The sequence below is a fragment of the Mytilus edulis genome, chromosome 8 (genome assembly GCF_963676685.1).
Source record: "Mytilus edulis chromosome 8, xbMytEdul2.2, whole genome shotgun sequence".
Lineage (NCBI taxonomy): Eukaryota > Metazoa > Mollusca > Bivalvia > Mytilida > Mytilidae > Mytilus > Mytilus edulis.
This window is the reverse complement of record NC_092351.1, coordinates 69,870,467-69,888,090: the sequence shown is the minus strand read 5'-3', so window position 1 is coordinate 69,888,090 and position 17,624 is coordinate 69,870,467. Positions and strand designations below refer to the sequence as shown.

General features: G+C 30.4%; 1 protein-coding gene across 1 annotated transcript in view; it reads right to left on the bottom strand.

Moving 5' to 3' along the window:
- Positions 1 to 17,388, bottom strand: part of LOC139486149 (location of vulva defective 1-like) — a 60,757-nt gene extending 43,369 nt beyond the window's left edge. Inside the window, exons 1-3 of the mRNA XM_071270884.1 lie at positions 17,249 to 17,388; positions 6,178 to 6,226; positions 1,406 to 1,507 (exon numbers count right to left, since the gene is read on the bottom strand). Of these exons, the coding sequence (XP_071126985.1) occupies positions 1,406 to 1,507; positions 6,178 to 6,226; positions 17,249 to 17,263 (166 nt within the window). The 5' untranslated portion in view covers positions 17,264 to 17,388. The remainder of the gene's footprint in view (positions 1 to 1,405; positions 1,508 to 6,177; positions 6,227 to 17,248) is intronic.
- Between the last annotated feature and the right edge of the window lie 236 nt (positions 17,389 to 17,624).

Sequence of the window (17,624 nt, the reverse complement as noted above, 5' to 3'; positions counted from 1 at the left end):
CCAAAAATCGGAAAATTGATAAAGGTTATCAATTCATAAAAGTGCATCTTAAGACATTTTAAAACAAATTGATCATTATAATCAATTCAAGTACCTGTAAATACAGTTTTCTTAGTTAACTCAAAGTTTAAGAGTAATTTAATACAGGTGCCATGAACAGGCAGATTCTTGTACTTTCTGTTACCGGGGCCGATACAGGCCTTGGTGATCTCCTCTTGATACCAGAGCCGAAACGGAAATATCTAGATAATAACACGTACTGTATAAAATACTTAAGTGCATTATATATAATTGCTGAATGTTTCATGCTGAACAAGTTGAATAACATCAATTAACGGTTACTAACTTTATTTTAGAAGTGTAGATTTTCGATCTGCTTATAAATGTTTTATTTCGTAATATACCTTACATTGTACATACCAATTGTCTAGAATACGGATGTTTGGTTATCAGTAATTTATGATCCAAAATAAAAAAAAATCCATTAGTCTCTTATGGTAACATTCGCCTTTTAATGGGAATGTTTGGTTTAGTCATACATTTTTTCTGTTAGCGTTATTTTATTATCGAGGATCAATAGCTTTTATATTGTTTCTAACAATTTTAAAATATGTACAACTAAAATGTGTGCTTTGTTGTAACATATTTTTGCGTTAGTTTACTACTTGCCAATGGTATTTTATTTCATTAAACAGATCATTCATTTAGATAATTATCGTCAATCTTTACAAATGATGAAGCCTAAATACGATAGTTAACCAGATGATATCGATACCTTTGCAAACTAGCATTTTCATTTTAACAACCACCATACAATGTAACGTAATTGCTTACCACATTATATTTTTATATATTTTCATACATTGTCTACACTGATTGTTATGTTTAAGGTTATAAAGCATTTACAATAAATCATGTATTATCATGCTTTCTCGACCTCTTGATCTTATACAATAGAAATACTTAGTAGTACAGAAACAAGACGATACCGGCCTTTTTTTTATTTTTATTAACGGCATTAATTAGGCGATACTATTTAATTGAATCCCCTTCGTCGTGAATAAACAAAGACGTCGGAACGGATAAGGAGTGACGTGTTACTAGTATTTACCCTCCTAACCCTCGAACGTCGGGAAAATAAAACTACGTCTATCGGACATATCACTGAGTCAAATGTGGTTGAACATCTGCCAAGTTGCCGTAAACTGAAATTAAGAAATAATTGATGCAAGCTATACTTTCGTGACTTTATTGTAGTTTTAAACATGGGTAGACATTGTATTTGTGAATATTTTTGCCCGTGCGGTAGTGAGTAGAGTTGCCTTAAACTGAAATGATAATACATAAAGAACATACTGTCAGTAGAGTTGCCTTGAACAGAAATGATAATAAAGAAAGTACATACTTTCAGTACACGTATCACTAGTAAATCCAGCTAGGCAGATGCAATCCCCGTCAGCATTACAGCTTGCACCATATTGACAGCCATACACAGAACATGGATTTTCTGGAGATAAGAACCCATATGTATATATACATTACCTGAAGATCTGTGAAAGCAGTGAAAGTACTAGTAAAAGTGATGAATTGAAACCGTTATTATCTTTTAATAATTTTCTTATATATATATATAAGAAAATTATTAAAAAATAATAACGGTTTCAATGCATCACTTTTTTACTAGTACTTTCACTGCTTCCGCTGATCTTCAGGTAATGTGACTTGTATATAAATAAAACAATTGATTGACGTTAACAATAGTATTACGTTAACAAATACAAGGGAGACTACTAATGTCATTTTAAAACTTTAAAATGTTACGTTAAAATTAGAATATAATTTATCATTTAATCCCGGGTTGAGAATGTTTATGAATAATTCTTCTTTCTTCTTTCTAATCATTTTGACGATTGACAATATACAATGGAAATATTTGTATTCGTCCATTAGAACAACGATGGAAATGGTCGTTTGCCTTGATGAGTGTTAAATCTTCATGGTTGGTTTGCTGTCTATGTAAAGTCATTCTAGTCCGCAGTTCATTTTTTGTCTTTCCAACATATATATAAGTTTTCTGATAACATAGTAATAGAAAGTATCTTACCTCCTATAAATTTATTGGGATATGATTGGTCAAAGGACTATAAGTGGTGACTATATATACTTGATATAGAATGTCATAAAAATATAAGGTTAGTTACCATATGGGGTTAGCAAAGAGTCACGTCCCTTTCAAAACCAAAAAGCCGAAGAAATTGATAATGAACGATTGTAATGAATTCAAAGAACCAATTTAAAGCTAACAAGTTGTTATTGTTGGCATTTGTTTTTGTATAGACAAATGGAAGTAGGTTCTTACTACTCAGTATTGAAGACCTAATCAATTTGATACACTGCTAGTCCAAATACCACATTTGAAGATAGTCGGTAAAATAAATTCGTTACACGATGTGCTAGTAACCTAATACGATATATATGGGGTTATTAAATTCTATATGGGGATACGAGCTCCGCTCTCACCCCATATGGAATTTACTGACCCATTTATACCGTATTACGTCACTTACACACTATGATATTAATATTATACTGCTATAATAGTAGGGGGAGGGGTATTTCCTATTTTTTTGTATACGGTGATGTGCCAAAAATATGAATTATATTTTTGCGAGATTTTAAAAATAACGCTCCATTTTATTGACACCCTTTATTAAAATGCATTTACGTTTGATAACTGTATAACAATTTGGGGTATGATAAACATATCATACATAAATATTCTATTGAGAATCTTACATTATTAATGGTCAATTTTTATATTAAATCAAATCAATCTATTTGAAAATTCACATCTCACACTCACATAAACATGCAGTTAATCCAAAAATCCATATATATGTTAGCGGCAATAAGTGAAATTAGGCATTAAGCTTAAATCATAGGCAATAAGCTAACACCTAGGCATTAAGTTATTGCCTTAAATTTTCAGACATTGAACATGATTTTAGGCAATAAGTAAACTCTGGAATTTATGCATATTTGGTGATTTATTCTTGATTTAATGTCTTTTCTTAATTATATTTCTAATAATGCATGTATAAATATATATTCATTTGACAGATCTTCAAGAGTAAATTTATTTAGTAATTTTAAAGTTAAAAATAAAGGCAACAGTATTATACCGCTGTATATAAAAAACAGAATAAACTCATACTTTTTTCATGTTTTTGAGGTATTACATAAAATAAAATGGGGGGGGGGGGGGGGGGGAGATTCTATAAAATAATTATAATATCTATTGAAAAAATTGTACACTTCACTAGTCGAACTGGTTTGAACTTGTCAATAGTAGACAAAATTAAGATATGATTTTTGCTCACAATTTCTATATAGTTTTGATATTTTTCCTTAAATTTAAAAGTATAATTATTTTCTAATAATGAATCGGTTTTTGAATTAAAGTTGTAGGTTAAATTGGATACAATATTTCAATTTTCTTTTACGTCAATACTTATGACAGTGGTAAGGACATCCTAGCTAAAATAGTCCTTAGATAGCTTCGATGGGCATGTCGTAAGTCGGTTCCAACTTTGTCCTAATTTCTGTCCTAAGAATATCTTGTAGGACCGATCTAAGGATAGTTAAGATAAACAGGCCACAGTTCTCATAATGTTATTATGTAACAAATGTATTTTTATTTAAATAAAAAAATGTCTTTAATTTACTCGCATTTATATTTTAGGCATTAAGCTTAATGCCTGCACACATTTTTCAGGATTTAAGACTAATGCCTTACATCATTTAAGCAATATATTTACTGCCTAGGCGTTAGCTTATTGCTTAGGATTAAAGGTTAATGCCTAATTTCACTTATTGCCGCTAACATATATAACGATAAAATATATGTGCACCAAACGATGTCAATTCATATATACGAACTTAAGGGTAACTGTATAGTTATGAATTATGAGTGATGATATAAATGTAGTGCTTTGGTTTATAAGCATGGTTCGAATTTTAAATATTGTGTGTAAATAAAGGTAATTTTTCTAAATATTGATATAACTATACGTACAGAATTTCAGTGACTGTTATATTAAAATGGTTTCTTTTTATAGGCAAAAATGGCACATCCCTACCAAAGAAATATCGAAGTAACCCCCATGCGTCTTCCACTACTACTACTACTACTACTACTACTACTACTACTACTACTACTACTATATATTCCTTGAATAGAAGTGTTTCTCATCTGTTTGTGTATAGTGTAAAGGGTCATAACTCGAATGTCAGTCATGTCAAACAAAGCCTTATCAACATTTATATGTGACTAGCCTCACAATAATTGTCCCCTGCTGAATTAACAATTATCTTACACATTTTTTTTTTGCCTGCTTTTATGGGGACCTCACAATAACAGAAGACAAATTAAGTTATAGTTACAAGTCTTTCACAAAAATAACTTGTAGAATGTCTTTCATAGTTATTACCCCATAGAATGACTTTCAAATTTATAACTTGTAGAATGTCTTTGACAGTAACAACTCGTAGAAAGTCTTCCATAGTCAAACCTTGTAGAAAGTCTTCCATAGTCAAACTTTGTAGAATGTCTTTCATAGTTATATAACATGTAGATTGTCTTTCATAGTTATATAACATGTAGATTGTCTTTCATAGTTATATAACTTGTAGAATGTTTTTCAAACTTATTTTACTTGTAGAATGTCTCTCATAGTTATAGATTGTAGAATGTATGGCACCAAAACCCCTGCTAAAATGTTTTCTGAATGGATTGTATTGAATTGAATTTTCGTGCAGTTTAAAGGCCTTGGCAGATCTCAAACTGCGCTAATTTTTTTAATGTCAAATTTGAAGATTAGCCAATACTATGAATAGATACAAGGTTAATAGATAAAACCGTTCATTCGTTAAAAAAAACCGTAATTTTTACGATTTATCTGTTTGATTAAAACAGATGCATTTAAAGTTAAAATCGATATAGAAAATAAAAGTTTCCTTGTTATTGAAACATGCATTTAAATCGTCTGATCAATATAAACAGTACTAAATTTAAAGCTCATTCACAAGTATAGACCTCATAGAATTAATAATGAGTATTGCACTTTTAAAATTTCGATGTTATCTTTTTTATTATACCACGAGGATCCTATAATAACAATTAGACAAAAACAAATAATACATAACTTTGATTGATATGTTGATTTTTTTTGCATGAAATCTGATTTATAATAGGATAACACACATTGTATTATTAACAAAATCAAAGACTTTGAGTTGCATCATTAAATAAAATGAATCCTCTTATTTGAATAGATCTTAGAAAATCATTGTCATTTTTTTAAAGATGTTTTCGTCTAGCCCCCAAATATAACAAATAAAGGGAGATATCAGATATTATACATGTAACTCAATGAGACAGCAGTCCAATACGAAAGACATTAATAGGTCACTTCACAATTCTCAACAATAGACCAGCGTCAATACATGTCAAGCTATAAATAGTTAAGTCCTTTTGGTTTAGATGCTATCAAAAGACTAGTATATTTGGGTTTCTAGAATTTAAATCTTAAAAGCGTTAATTAAATAATGCAATAAGGAATAACATTTAAAAAAATCCACTTATTGAAGACTTACTCAAGCTACTTAGAGGTTGCATAGAAAAAGCTACAAAAAAAAAAAACGCGCGAGCACGGGTTGACTTGAAATGTTTATGGTGATACACAGCTTGGGTTCGTGTTTCTCAAACTGTTTTTATGCACTTGTGCATTATGTTGATAATTTGGATAAGTTTGTAAGTTCTTCTTCCATAGGCGTTTGAATGTCCAATTAGTAGCTGCTGTCTCTGTGTTACACATGTGAGAATGAGCAAGATTACATTATAGTCAGACAGACAGTAATTGTAGCATCAAGGCTTGGCTACAATCCATTATTTAAAGGCTTTTATTTTGTTTAATAAATATTAGATAAGTTATAGTAGCATGCAATATTTTATTATCGGTGAATTTTCAGGGTCAAATCAGCCTTAAAAGGTAAGTCATCCTGAAAATCATTAGTTTATACCCAGGCAAATCTTTCTCTTTCTTCCAAAAATGATACGATTTAGTATAGGACCGAAAAGTCTTCATATAAAAAGAAAAAAAAAGAATTAAATCTTACCAGTCATAGTAACAGTTATTATGTTCCAAAGTAAAATCTGGACATATATCTAAAATAGAAAAAAAAAGAACTTGCATTTTATTCGAATGTAGTTCTACAATTACCCACAATAACTAGCGAGTCAGAAATCAGTGTATAAATATTAATACAGATGACACATTTTTTTCTTTAAGCTCAATATACTACAGTCTACTCAGTAGTTGATTATGGTTAAACGTATATTATTTTTCTGCATTCAAAACTTTAACATTTTGAATATGATAAGAAAATTCTGCTTTCCTGTTCTATCAATAATGTTGCTGTCTGAAATCTTTAGGTTTCTATATTAGGATATTTAAGACGACAAGATAGCATAAAAGCAGGATAACAACATGCAATGAGCGCGCTTTCAAAACCATCATTGTTTGGTGTGATATAGTATAGTTTGTGATGGTTTAGTTTGTATTTGTGTTTTTTGCTATATGTACTTTTTTTCCTGTACTGGTTTTTTATTGTATGGAAATAATGCAATGGATATGATTGCCAACGAGAACAAAATGAAAATAATGGAACGCCGTAACTGCCTTATGGTACTTCCTTCTTTATCATGATGAGGGATTTTTTTTTATTATGATGAAGTTTTTCTTTATTTTGATGAGTTTTTTTCTCTATTACAATGAGTTTTTCCATTATTATGATGAGGGTTTTCTTTATTATGTTGAGCCTTTTCTCCTTTATGATGAGATTTTTCTCTATATTGATGAACTTTTTCTCTATATTGATGAACTTTTTCTCTATATTGATGAACTTTTTCTCTATATTGATGAACTTTTTCTCTATATTGATGAACTTTTTCCTTATTATGTTTAGGGTTTTCTTTATTATGATGAGATGTTTCTCTATTATGATTAAGGTTTTCTTTATTATGATGCACTTATTACCAAAACAATTCCCATGTCGTTGCAATCCCCGATACTATATAGGAACCCCCTTTTTCCTGGATTTAAAAAAGAAATATTCATGGTGTTCTGGGGGTTAGAATACATTTGATAAAAAGGCTGGAACCGAGCCTCCTATTTCATCATATACATTTTCCAAACGCTGAATACAAAAAATTTATCCGGAACTTTCGGTCGTGATTAAGTTTGTGATGAAGAAATGCAAGGCTTCTTTTTCCAGCTGGTAAACTTGATATTAAAAACATAGTGCACAACTTGAGGAGGAGTTATTTTAAGCGAAGATCCTTATTGTTAATTTGTTTTGATTGGATTACGTACATAATTTTCATTTTGACCCAATATATTTTTCTGTTTGCATTTTTTTATGCTAGTCGTTGTGGGAACCTTTCTAGCTTGCTTTTCGGTGTGAGCCAATGCTCCATGTTGAAGGCCTTACTGTGTTCTTTAACTTTAAAAGTCTTCTCAAATGAATCTAGTATAAATTTTGTATTTCATTTCTTTGAACGTAAAGTAATATAGACACTTTGGCTAAATAGAATATATGGGTAAAATGTATTTAATTGCTTTTGGCGAAAATATGACAGATACAATGAACTTTTAAATGGCATTTTTAAGCCACTCATCAAAATATACTGAAAACCAAAAACAATCAATGATGAGAGATTTAAGCAACAAAGAAATAACAGGTGAGCGATTCAGGCTCTCAAAAGCCTCTTGTCTTTAATATCTATTACATTCTACTTTCATCTCGGCAAGCTAAACATAAGTGGATTTTCTTGACTCAGAAAGAAAATTGTTCATAGTTGGGTGATTATAAAAAAGACATGCAAAACTATATTATTTTAGTCTTTTTATGTCACAGACATGAAACAATATCAAAACAACACTTGTATATGTTAGATTTGAAAGTTTTGTGATCCACTATTTATAGTTTACAGTATGTAATGTTATAAAAACATCCTTAATGTTGTTTTTTTTAAATCCTTGGATATAGCCAGACTTAACTGCTTTTTTTTACAATAATACCTTTCAGGTATAAAATAGGACTATTATTCATTTGTTTATAGGATTTATCACAATTTATTGCATTTTGATACATACAGACATTTTTAAATGATTTTGGAGGTGTATTTTGTTTTCGTAATAAAAAAATTCAACAAAAGACGTGTCTCATGTTTTGAAGTCACAGGTATAACCGAAAGACAGTTGGTTGGGTAATAATTATCTTTCTCCATATTTCAACATTTACGATAGTTTCTCTCCGAGCAATTTTACCTTTAAGCATGTTATGCAAAAGAAAAAAATATATCTATGTTGAAAATTTAGTAAAAAAAATCTTAAACGTAATTTTAAAATGCTATATCGTAAATGGAAATAGTATCCATGATGATCCCTTATAAAAAATCATTTTCCGACAGATTTTCGGAATTTTGATTTATGAAAAGATATTGATTGCAGAAACATGCACCAGAAACAACATATAAAATAGGGGAATGGAACACTTATTTTTTACTTAATCTAAAAATACACCTGTAAATGAATGGTGTTACTGTCAACTGTCAACTACTTTAATAGAAATTGAATAACACTAATGACCAGATTAGTAACACCAATGAATATATTATGACAATAGTAACACCAATGAATATATTATGACAATCAGTATTTTTATGTGTTTCTTTCATGTTTAACAAGCGAAAAATCATATTATTTATGACATATTATACTATATATATCATATTATACATTATAACAATGTTTTAACAATAGAATGTACAATGTATCCACATACAAATTTTTCACAAACTTGTCTATGCTGGTAACATCAATGGCAATATTTAGTAACACTATTGACATTTTTAGTTATTGATGTCATGGTATATAATTTGAGATTTTTTTTCTTTTGCTCAGTGTTGTTTGTTTTATGTTCAGTACTTAATAAAAGTAAAATTTGAAATATGTTGTCAATGGTGATACTTTTGTGTCATTGGAGTTACTGAAGGGTCAGTGGTGTTATATGCAATATGCAATATTTTTTTTTTATTATAAATGAAAGTGTTTTTTGAACGTATACGAAGGATTATGCATTATCTAATCATTTAGTATTACACATTTTATATATATTCAGTTTAAGTGTATTTTTAAATATTTACAATAGGACAGCCAACTTTTTTACGACAATTTATTCTGAAATTTATGTTTAAATGGAATGCAAACCTATTACAATAATGTCAATACGTAGTAATTTAAACCTAAATTTAAAATTGAAACAGTTGTTTTTATTTAACAATATTTGTTTTAGTAACTAAATGCATGTTATATATTGGTTACTATCACAGGATGATCTAATTAGTTATCAAAGGTACCAGGATAATAATTTAATTCGCCAGACAAGCGTTTCGTCTACATAATGCCTGCGTCACACATTGACGTATACACCGGCGTGCACAAGACGTACAGAGACAACTGACACAGTCGGTATACGTTAGTTGCACGCCAGAAGAACGCTTTTAGCAATCGTTAAAAGCGCGTTGCATAAGTTTGAAATACGTCGAAATGCAAAGGTTTACGCTTAATGAACGCTATAACTCCAGGAAATTTTTATGCAGCATACATTGTTTTATCCAGATCAAATGTTTGTCTAGCTTATCCCTTCTCGTACGCCCAATATACGCTTAAAGCTCGTTGTGAACACGGTACAGATATGATTGACAGGTTGAATGCATCTTAAATTACTAGCGTATTGACCGCTCATCTGTGACACTCAGATCAAATTTGTTTAAATTGAAGCTACCTCTTCATTTTTTCCATAGCATATTTCCAAATATTCGCTGCTACTTTTGCATAGGTATCGTTTCCGTACTTGAAATCTGTAGTACTGGAAATTTACTTTTGATAGCTAGTACTATTATTTTACTGTAAAATTATTGTACTATTTACGTATCTGTATTTACAGTACTTGTAATTTTGATACAGCAATAACACCAAAAGCGATAAGAATATTCCATGTTTGAAAATCATAATCTTAAGAGATTTGAAATAGACATACTTTCAAAATGCTAAGATAATGTAACGTATAGTACTTAAATTTTCAACTTTAATCAAGTACTGTAAAAATACAGGTACCTAAATATTACAATAATTTTAAATTTACAAAATAGTACTGAATATTATAAGTACTACAGATTTTTGGTACAGATATATTACCTATGCAAAAGTAGATGTGTAGTTGCTACCATATTTTAAATAGGAGGACATAGTTAAGTTTTTAAAACAATGACATAATTTTTCAAAAAATTTTCCTCATTGAAATTTGCCTGTTTTATTATAATGACCCAGTTTGGAAAATCCACTATTTTTTATCTTGTCGAGAATGCAGGATGAATGTAATAAATTTTTAAAAAGTGGATTATCTAGACTCTGAAAGGTCGTTGATCATTGTAAGGCACATGAAAAAATAGAAAACCATTTATCTATTATTGTATATTGGTACAGATAGCTGAAAAATGTATAAAATCTGCGAAAAAAACGAGCGCAAACAATTTGTATGCGAATCACCTGTTTTTAATTGACACTACTTTTTTTTTATATATTGCACTAAAAAAAACTAGGAAAAATAGAAAATAGCAAAGTTAATGCAAAGCAAATGGAAATAAGGAAATATATGCATTATAGGGACAGAAGAATTCGGTCTACCCTTATCGCTCCCTCGATTTGTGTATTAGACTAGTACTGTTATGAACAATTTACTTTTGTGTGCACTGAAATAATATCAAGATACCATTTACAATTACATGTATGATTTAACAATGTCTATGTCCTTGAGTTTCATAGAAAAAATGTTGAATAGAAATAAGAAGATGTGGTATGAGTGTCAATGTAAGAACTTTCCATCTAAGTCACAATGTGCAAAATGTAAGAGTTATAGGACACAGTAAGGCCCTCAACACGGGGCCGTGGCGCTCATCGAAAAGCAAGCTAGAAAGGGTCCCACAATAACTAGCGTAAAACAATGCAAACAGGAAATAAATTGGGATTTAAATGAAAACTATGTACGCAATTCAATCATAACAAATTTCCATTAAGGATCTTCGCTTAATATAACCCCTCCTCTAGATTGTTTTAAATCAAGTTTACTAGCTGGAAAAAGAAGCCTTGCATTTTTAATCACAAACTTAATAATGACCGAAAGTTCCGGATAAAAGTTTTATATCAGTCTTTTGGAAAATGTATAGGATGAAATAGGAGGCTCGGTTCCTATATAGTATCGGGGAGTGCAACAACATTGGAACTGTTAGGGTATTAAGCGTAGCATAATGAAGAAAAAACTTATCATAATAAAGACGAACCTCATTATTATTGAGAAAAAATCATCATAAAAGAGACTCATCATAATACAGAAAAAACTCATCATAATAGAGAAATAAACTCATCATAATATTGTAAAAAATCATCATAACAGAGAAAAAACTCATCATAATAGAGAAAAAAACTCATCATAATATTGTAAAAAATCATCATAACAGAGAAAAAACTCATCATAATAGAGAACAAACTCATCATGATAATGAAAAAACTCATCATAATAGAGAAAAAAAAATCATCATATTAGAGAAAAAAAATCATCATAATAATGAAAAAACTCATCATAATAGAGAAAAAAACTCATCATAATAGAGAAAAAAAATCGTCATAATAAAGAAAGACCTCATCATAATAAAGAAACCTCTCATCATGAGAAAGAAACCCTCATCATGATAAAGAAAGAAGTACCATAATTGGCAGATACGGCGTTCTATAGTATTGGAGAGCATGGGTAAAGGATAAGGCAATAGGAATTTTCTTGTGACAATGAGTCAGATCACCAACAAGTGTGGTACTATCAAATAAAAATCACACCAAAATTCACGGTATCGCTTTCAGAGTTAATTTAATTTCTTTTTTTAATTCTTTTTATAAACTTTTTAAAATGCTGAATGAAAAACTAGTATGAAAATTTGAGCTTACACTTCTACGTGTAATATACTTTTAGGATTTTTTCTGTTCTTTTCAATACAATTTAATCAGTAACTGTTAACTAAAGAAGAAATTAAGCGTTATTTGTGATTTTATAACGATTTATCTTTGCGTAATTTTCAATGCATTAACAACTTATGTAATTCAACAAAAGATTATCGAAAACAGATACATTGTACACAGTACACCAAGCGAACTAAATAAAAAGTCAACAAAATTATGAAAATGGAGAGCAGAATAAGTAAAGAAGTATGTTTGTATAATGAAAGCAATGTATATAACAAAATAGTAGCTTAGGTATTCTTGAAATTGGAAGCTTTGAAAAACTAGAGATTTTTTTTTAAAACAAAACCACTTATTGCGATATTGGTTCCTTAAATACTAAATGGATGTGTGAAATGATGAACAAAACATCTTATTAAACTAATAGATTTTATTAATATGAACAATACATAAGTATATATATCTTCTGCTGTGACGCACACTGAAACGAAATTCTTTGACTGAAATTAATTGAGTTGGTGCTTTACGTCACTTTCAGCACTTTTTGTTATAGAAGGTAAAAAATGAATTGTATTTCCATCAAAAGGACTCACAAAAAATCATATTATGATATACGACATTATTTTAGACAACAACAAAACCAAATAGCGTCCATTCTTTTTTTATTGGTGGAGGAGGTCGGAGTCCACAGAGAAGTCAACCGACTTTCGATATGGAGGAAATGACACCGGGAATTCTAGTAAATAAGGAACTACGAGCGTGGTCTAATAAACTTTAATTTGATATATCGACAAACGAGACCTGGGAAATTCTTCAAATAATAGAATTATAATACTGTAAACCGGGAAATTTTCGCGGTAGTTTTATTTTCGCTATTTTCGCGGTAGCAGTTGGTACGCGAAAATAAAACTACCGCGAATATTTAACTGGAAAAGATGTGTTTCCTACCTATATCAAAGTATAGTCATGAACAAAATCTACACAAAGCAATAGCTTTAGAAACAACTAATGAATTTAGATTTTATTTTTATTTACAAATGAAAACTATTCACTCGTCCAAACAATTTATTGATTGATATCAGATTAAGTTACAACCGACATACAAGTATAATATAGTTCACTAATTAATGGTACACAAACAAATGTGCAGTTTTAAAATTTAAAGATATTTTTTCGGGACATCGGAAAAACGCGAATTTAAAACGACGCGAATCTAGATTGACTTGGCAAATCGCGAAATAAAGACGGCGCGAAAATTTCCCGGTTTACAGTACAAAGATTTGGTATGATTTCCAATGAAACAAATCTCTACTAGGGTCCAATTGTCATAAAAAATTAACAATTATATGTCACCATATGGCACCCCAACAATGAGCAAAATATATACCACACAGTAAGCTATAAAAGGTCCCGAAATGGAAAATGTATTACAATTCAAACGAGAAAATGTACGGTCTGATCTATGTACAAAACAATAAACGAAATTATCCGTTAAAGTTGGGTGTTGTCTCACAGAATACGTGTATTCCTGTATCTAATAAAAATTGCTTCTTGGTATAACATTGTATGGTGAGCAAATGTATTTCCAAACACATTCCACCGATGTTAACTGAGTATGAACCATAAGTCTGTTATTTGTTTCATTATATATATAATATTTATACGTTAGATAAAGAGTATGGCAATGTTTGGATTAAATCTTTTATAACGATTTTATTATGCCCCACCTACGATAGTAGAGGGCCATTATGTTTTCTGGTCTGTGCGTCCGTTCGTCCCGTTTCAGGTTCACGTTTTTTTGTCAAGGTAGTTTTTGATGAAATTGAAGTCCATCCAACTTCAAAATGAGTACACATGTTACCTATGATATGATCTTTATGATTTTAATGCCAAATATGATTTTGACACCAATTTCACGGTCCACTGAACATAAAAAATGATAGTGCAAGTTTCAGGTTAAAGTTTTTGGTTAAAGTTTTTGGTCAAGGTAGTTTTTGATGAAGCTGAAATCCAATCAACTTGAAAATTATTACATATGTTTCCTATGATATGATCTTTCTAATTTTAAATGCCAAATTATATTTTTGCCCCAATTTCACGGTCCACTGAACATAAAAAAAATGATAGTACGAGTGGGACATCCGTGAACTGTGGACACATTCTTGTTTTGTAATGTAATTGCATTATAAAACATCTCCCTATTAGATTTTTTGCAGTTGTGCCCAAAGGGTCATATTATTATAATGAACAATGATCAACATTCTGATTGATACGACTATTTTACATGTATGATGCAAGTAATAATTGAGTTCCCATTTCCATCTTCGGACTTGTTATATAAATATGTATGTGTGTTGTTGTTGAGTTGCTGTCGGATCGCAGTGTACTGAAATCGGGTTTAATTTAAAAAAAAATAAAAGGATTATAACGAAAAGAGGAATGCATTTCAAAGAGGTGAAAGAAAACAGTTGTTGTTAATTCATATTAAAGATATTCGTACGTTTAAAAACAGCGAAACGCGAACATACGTTGTCTACATATATAGTGCACGTCAACGTCATACTATCGATGCTGTGACATTTTTGTAGACCACCATGTGACCGCTTTATTTCGATAATGTGTACACTACACTTTATTTTATATATATCGAAATGATCGTTTTGCAATAATAATTTGCAACAACTCATCCCTTATAATTCAAAGAAAAATTATGAAAGTTAATATTGTGACATTTTGGGAGCCACCCTTTCAACGCATCAATGTTCGATTCTAATCGATAAAAATCTAATTAAAAGCATAAGATATTGTCTTTTTTATTTGGAATATATCATACTGACTTCATTTCTCCGTTCAAAACTGCAAAACACAGTATTTTTTTTTTATTATTGACTATTACCAACTCAGGAATTACATGTACTAACGTAAAACGTTGGTTTACAGTTTTGTGACACGAGACCTTTGGGGACCCATGTACTTAGTATTTTATTTACGGCCCCACAACGAAGTTGTCGGTTCCATATAGTTTTACCCTTGTCCGTCATTCTGGCATTCCTTCATTCCGTTATTCCGCAACAAACCATTATACGGCAATTTTAAATAGACGCCTTCAGATATTAGGCTGATTTTTGGTATGCGAGTTAACCATGATGAGTTACAGATCAAGTTAAAGTTTTATTCCGCTCGGCTAATATTTGCCGAAATTACGAGCTTCGGACTTTGATAAAGTGTTGAAACTCACAGTTATACAGACTTTTTTTCTAAACGCTTTCAGATATTGGGCTGATTTTTGGTATGATGAGTTACAGATCAAGTTTAAGTTTCGTTCTGCAATGCTAATTTTTGCCAAAATTAAGGGTTTACAACTTTGAAAATTGTTAAAAATCAGTTACACGGATTTGTTTTTCTATACGCCTCCAGATTTTGAGCTGATTTTTGATATGTGAGACTACCATCATGTTTGTGTCCACATGTGTAAATGAAATTGCAGATTTTGCAACATTTTGAGACGGGGCCATTCGTGTCGCTTCGACACATCTAGTTGTTTTATGCTTTTAATGAGATGCTGTCGGAATGAATGCCGTTTACATGTTATAGATAAGGATGTATGTTACATTTTTTGGCTAGATGAAATGTTTGCACAGTTTTACTCAATATTGATCAATTCTTTTGAATTCTGAATTTGGTGTCAGGTAAGTGAAATCAGAAAACGTCACCAACATTGTGCGTATCAATATTTTTAGAAAAATTCGTAAGGGTTCCGCGGAACCCAGTGCATCGCCTACTTTTGCTGTTAATCGCAGGCTTAACAAAAATAAGGAAAACAATCAATAACATTATTCCGCTTGATACTATCTTTTGATTGTAAGAAGCTTCTGTCCAAGTTTGGTAAGAAACCTCAAATTAAAAAAAATAATGCATTTGTTTTTTCATAATTCAATGGATTGTTTTTATTATAAAACTTATGTACATATACTTTTTACTGAAGAAAATTCTTTAATTCCGTATGCAAAGTTACCTCAGTGTGACCCATCTCGTAAAAATCCGATGATCGCAATACGCGTGGATGTCCTTAAAATAAACTATTATCTGATTGGACATGTTAAACACGTGCTCAACATCCATGCCTTTTTTGTTGATTGTTGACTAACAGGTGACAATCGTTAAACTCCGGCTTCAAGACCCGAACTTTAATTACCTGCCATATTTTCATAACAACACTAACCGATTGAAAAAAAAAATTGACGATTATACGAAATTTATGCGAAAAAAATGATAAAATCGTGCACAGAATACTAAGTTTATGATGTCTGTATGCATTGGTTCCAGAATTCGAATATAACATTATTTTGTACCGGTCACTCGTTTCGTATGACTTTAACTGTATACTGAATTAAATGTTAACTGGAAAAAAAATTAAGTCCTTTTATAAATAAAATACAGATACACAGGTACAAAATTATAACAAAATTTTAATCTGTATACTAGTTTTTGATCATAAACAAGCTTCTGTCTAAGTTTGGTACAAAATCAAAAGAAGTATAAGAAAGTTATTATAATTTTAAAAGCTTTAAACACAAAGTGAATGTGTTGTTTCCTGGCAGAAAATCTGAGTCCAATTAAAAGCGAAAGACGGAAAAATGGAACTTTATATTTACCAAATTCACTTCTGCATGGATACTATCTTATGATCATAAAAAAGCTTCTGTCCAAGTTTGGTACACACCCATGATAGTTTATGAAAGTTATTAAAATTTTAAAAGCTTTAACCACAGACTGAATGTTATGTTTCCAAGCAGAAAAAACGAAGATCATTTATACATCTGGATACTATCTAAATCTTAAAACAAACTTCTGTCTAAGTATGGCAGACATCCAGTATGGTTTAAGAAAGTTATTAAAATTTTAAAAACTTTAACCACAGAGTAAATATTTGTGGACGCCGCTGACAAAGACGACGCCGACGCCGACGGAGTGTAGGATCGCTATGTTTCGCTCTTTCGACTTAAGTCGAAGGCTCGACAAAAAGGAAGAAGAGTCACACAAATTTCTGTGAAATAAGTATTCAACATGTTTTTTTTATTCCTTGAAATGAGGCAAATATAGAAAAGACTTACAAATGTGTGATCCATAGTAAAAAGATCTGGTCCCTCCTATTCTTCCTTTATTCCTAATTTTCTAATGCATTTTGTAACGTCTACTCCTGAATCTGGTCTTGCTTAGTTGTCGCATTGTTGTTGATTTAAATAAATTTAAAACATTAGTGTTTATTGATTAACTGTTATATGAATTACCACATTTTACGGGTTAGAGAATTATTGAGTAGATTCAACAAAGTTTGTCGTAACTTTTAGACTAAAATCTAATAATAATAGTTTATGTAAAATGGTTGGCGTATTTTATTATTTTTGTTGTTGTGATTTCCTCTTTCCTGATTTCAAACTATACTTTAATTATATGATAAATACTTAAACAATAATTTAACAATTTTAT